The sequence below is a fragment of the Papilio polytes genome, unplaced genomic scaffold (assembly GCF_000836215.1).
Source record: "Papilio polytes unplaced genomic scaffold, Ppol_1.0 DF824493.1, whole genome shotgun sequence".
Classification (NCBI taxonomy): domain Eukaryota; kingdom Metazoa; phylum Arthropoda; class Insecta; order Lepidoptera; family Papilionidae; genus Papilio; species Papilio polytes.
In genome coordinates this window covers 13,580-18,313 of record NW_013524711.1, presented here as the reverse complement: position 1 = coordinate 18,313, position 4,734 = coordinate 13,580, and the positions used below count along the sequence as shown (strand labels likewise).

Here is a 4,734-nt window from a genome sequence, read left to right as displayed (position 1 = left end):
CCCGTCTGACTGGTATTATTTATTTATTTATTTATTTATCTATTATTTAAGCATGTTTTATTATAATTGTAACAAACATTTACTGCAACCAGTTGTTCTACGTACAAAAATAGATGGCGCCACCTGTATTTTAAAACGCGATGTGGTATTGCACGCGCCTTATGTTAAGTCATTTCATGTACCGTGAGCCGTCGGTAATACGGCGGTTCAATATCAAAATCCTATCGCGGTGCTCTTCGGTGAGTGTCGAGATGGGCCGACAATTTTACTTTGAACAAATTAGAGTGCTCAAAGCGGGCTCAAAAGTGTGCTTGAATATTTCGTGCATGGAATAATAGAATATGATCTCGGTTCTATTTTGTTGGTTTTCAGAACTCCGAGGTAATGATTAATAGGGATAACCTGGGGCATTCGTATTGCGACGTTAGAGGTGAAATTCTTGGATCGTCGCAAGACGAACATCAACGAAAGCATTTGCCAAAGGTGTTTTCATCAAAGTTCGAAGGCGATTAGATACCGCCCTAGTTCTAACCGTAAATATGTCATCTAGCGATCTTAATATTAGAGGTAGCATTCGGCGTTCTACATCTCCGTAACCCCTTAGTGCCTGAAACGTAGCACTTGATGAAGGTATAGGTATGCAACCATCAGGATCTTTAAGTCTGGGACCAATGCTCTCGTCATCAAATTTTATATAAACTGCTTCTGGTAGCTCTCCATCCTCCAATTGATCTCTTCTCAATGCCGGCCATTTGATTCTTTTTATGATACCCATAGCTCCGTTCACTAGACCTTCAGATACGGCAATGTTGCGTCTCAACATAACTCGGGAATTGACGCCAATTTTAATCGATGACAGAAGACCACCACAGTTATTAACATCTTTAGATATTACGTTCTCCGGTGGTTTCTTACCATATGTCGCTACTTCACGGTACTCATCCACTGCATCGATTTTATATGATCGGTGAAGTATTGCATTCTCCTTGCTCGTTTTTTCGTTGTAATCGTCAACTTGCTTAACTGTGGGAAAAATACGGATAGCAACTCCATCCGCAAATTCACCAATTAAAGGTACGTGGCGTCGCTCGCATAATAATTCGAGTTGAGCCGTTGTTAATTCACCCACTCTCAAGCTATTTAATAAATAGATAAATTCGCTATCGTTGCGCTGCCGCATGTTCAGAGTCAGTTCACAAAAGGAAAACTGATGCCACAAATTGACCTCTGCTAAAAGCCACGAAGGCTGTATGAAACACCAATTCCCTTTTACCGACGGTAGCTGAAAAATGTCACCAATTAACAAAATGTTGTCTCCACTAAATAATTTGTCGTTGTTTTTATATTCCTGAAGCCTTAGATAAATTATCCTTAGGTTCTCATATGAAACCATTGAAATTTCATCAATAATTAGCCAATTTATGTGCCTCCATTTACGCCTTTCATTCTCCAGACGTTGACCTGTAACTTTTTTGTATGTCATAATATTTTTTTTTCAATTGGAAGCAAAAAAATCGAATGCAACGTTTTACCAAATATTTGGCGAGCGGCAACCCCAGTTAACGAGCCAACTTCTACAAATTTTGGCTTCAGTAATATGTCTACTGTAGGCGCGTAACAACGCTTTAGATGCTCCACAATTAATCTCAGCAGAAATGTTTTACCACTCCCTGCTCCGCCCGTGATAAAAAGTAACAACTGGTTCTCTAATCCTTGTAAATCGTTTTCGATTGTCGCCGAGATTTGTTGAAATAGATCTCTTTGTTGGATGTTTAAACCTCGAATGTTTCTAAGAAACAACTCATCGGACATGTCGGCACGTTCTTCCATATCTTCACAAAAGTTATCGTCTTCATGTATTATTTGTTCACCCACACATATAGGTGCATTGCCGACATCGGTATCACGGGCAGCGTTAAGCGCGGTAGCTTGTGCAACGGCTTGTTGTATAATTAGCTCAGTATGACCAAATTGTTCTGCACTGATATTATCCTGCAAAGGGCGAAGATCTCTTTGGCGTCTAATAAAACACACTTCAGCGGCTTCATTTTCTAAAAGTAATTCACGTTCGTTACGAAATGGTATATGGCAGACTATTAAACTATAATAATATGCGTCCTTATCACTATTAATTGTATAATAGCGGGTACGTAATACCGCCGGTCTGTTTCTTACACGCATTCGTGTATTGTCTTGCAGTCTGATATACCTCACTGGCGTAATATCTTCGTCTCTTAGTTCTGCATCACCATTATCTTCTGACCATGTCGTATTAGAGATTGTTTCAAACCGGACAGCAAATTCCGCAAGGCTTAAATTTTCGAGTTCATGTGGTCGTGAAACGTAACGATCAAAGATGTTATTATAAATACTAGTCTCATCGCTGTCAAATCTGAGGAGTCTGAAACGTTGCTCGGGTCTGCAACTATTGACAAAAACTGTCTTTCGCGACGACATTTTTAAGGGCAAATGGCATAATCTATATGCGCATTCTGGTGCACTCACCAAGCGTTGATTTAAAATGGCCATGGAGACGGTAAATAATTGTTTCCAAACATCGCCACCTTGCCTCTTAGCATTTATGATTGCTTCTCGAATTACGTCACCTGAGTCATGTGGTTCGGATTTACTGGCATATTTCGCGATGTAGTAGGCCACAGACGTGACGTTGCCACACGGTTGCACGTCAATATTTCCCTTCCATAATCTTAAAAGTATGTCATTGTAATTATTTACCATGGCCTTATTTGCGTTCCTCTTCAACAAGCAGAATCGTTCATTGTTAGCAAGTGCTTCATCCGGTCCGAGGCAAACGGTTTCTTTACTCCCAGAAGATAAACTTCGTAGCCTAGATAATTCGGTGAATGGCCCTTCATGTGGTTTATTTAATAATTTGTTAGCATCCAAGTCCGATAAAACTATTCCTTCTCAAGTTTTTTGCCCTTTTCCAAAATGTTTTCGCCAAGTTCGATTACAGCTCTATCAAGGGTGGTACCTTGCAGTTTTTGGACTGTAACGACCAATCTTAATATTAGAAGTAGCATTCAACACTCTACATCTCCGTAACCCCTTAGTTCCTGAAGCATCTGATGGTGGTATATGAATGCAACCGTCACAGTCTTTAAGTCTAGGACCAACTCGCTCGTCGTCAAATTTTATATAACCTGCTACTGGTAGCTCTCCGTCCTCCAGTTGATCTCTCCTCAAAGCCGGCCATTTGATTTTTTTATGATACCTATAGCTCCACTATCACTAGCTCTTTAGATACGCAATGTTGCGTCTCAACATAACTTGGAAATCGACGCCAATTTTAATCGATGCCAGAAGACTTCCTCAGTTATTAACATCTTTGGATAGTACGTTCTCCGGTGATTTTTTCCATATATCGCTATTTCACGGGATTCATCCATTGCATTGATTTTATATGATCGGTGAAGTTTTGCATTTCCCTTGCTCGTTTTGTTGTTGTAATCGTCAACTTGCCTAACATTGTTACGTATTTTTGCATTTGCGGTGGGCCTGTAGGTTTCAAAATATTTTACTATCTTCTAAACTATTGCTCAGAATTATATCAATACTAATATTATAAAGATGAAAGATTTGTATTTTTATATGTTTTGAAATAACTCAAAGTACTGATTACTTTGAGTTAATAACTTAAAGATACTGATAAAAAAAGAATTGTCAAAATCGGTCCACTAGCGGCGGAGTTATGCCGTAACACACATAAAAAAATCGACGAATTGAGTACCTCCTTCTTTTGGGAAGTCGGTCAAAAAGAAAAGGTTCAAAGAGGTTATTCAGAGCAATGGGTGGCAAATTGTGATAACACAGATATCGTTACCGTTATGTGGTACGATAGCAAACCAGTTATTTTATCGTCATCTTTTGTGGGTCAAGAGCCAATAGAATCAGCAAGAAGGTACTGCAAGAAACAAAAAAGTATATACAAGTATATTGTCCTCAAATAATTAAAAAGTATAACCAGCACATGGGTGGTGTGTACCTCCTAAATTCATACCTAGGGAAATATAAAATAAAAATTAGGACCAGAAAATGGTACCTCAGACTATTTTACCATCTTCTTGATGTTACTCTTATCAATAGCTGGTTATTGTACAGAAGAGTTGTGGAGCACCAGCGTACACTAACGCCAATGAAACAGAAAGACTTCAAATTTAATGTAGGAAAAAGTTTATGCATATTTGGGCCATCTATAAACAAAAAGAGAGGTAGACCAAGTTTATCTGATGAAATAGATATAAGAAGAAAGAAGCCTAACAAAGCAGTCCTGCCTCCTCGTGATGTCAGAAGTGACGGTTACGAACACTTTCCTGTTTGGGGTGAAAAATGGCAAAGATGCAAATATCCACAATTGCAGAGGAAAAACGTTCATATCCTGCGAAAAATGTCCAGTTGAACTGTGTCTAAATAAAGATAATAATTGTTTGAGGAATTTCCATCGCTAGGTATTTTATTACTTACTTACTTACTGTGTTGGCGCAGCGATCCGAAGTGGGTCTTGGCCTAATAATCATGTTTTTTATTTTGTTTAAAATTATAACTCGAATTCAAATTATCCAAAGAGGAAATATTTCCTAACGATTGGTCTAGTTTATTACCAAAAAGTTTAAGGCTCAGTATACCATATATGGAACGGAAATGAAAACTTGATTTACTTGTAAATTATTGGATTTTTATTTTTTTTATTATTTTTCCCTAACTACTAATCAC

General features: G+C 38.3%; 2 protein-coding genes across 2 annotated transcripts in view; both read right to left on the bottom strand.

Annotated features, from left to right (window-relative positions):
* Positions 1-1,180, bottom strand: part of LOC106099195 (KRAB-A domain-containing protein 2-like) — a 4,248-nt gene extending 3,068 nt beyond the window's left edge. Inside the window, exons 1-2 of the mRNA XM_013281485.1 lie at positions 1,126-1,180; positions 608-1,023 (exon numbers count right to left, since the gene is read on the bottom strand). Of these exons, the coding sequence (XP_013136939.1) occupies positions 608-1,023; positions 1,126-1,180 (471 nt within the window). The remainder of the gene's footprint in view (positions 1-607; positions 1,024-1,125) is intronic.
* LOC106104649 lies at positions 315-4,713 on the bottom strand. Its single transcript, XM_013284803.1, has 2 exons — positions 2,720-4,713; positions 315-2,592 (listed from the first exon to the last, which is right to left on the bottom strand). Exon 2 carries the CDS (start codon positions 2,527-2,529, stop codon positions 1,480-1,482), a length of 1,050 nt encoding a protein of 349 aa, XP_013140257.1. The 5' UTR covers positions 2,530-2,592; positions 2,720-4,713; the 3' UTR covers positions 315-1,479.
* Between the last annotated feature and the right edge of the window lie 21 nt (positions 4,714-4,734).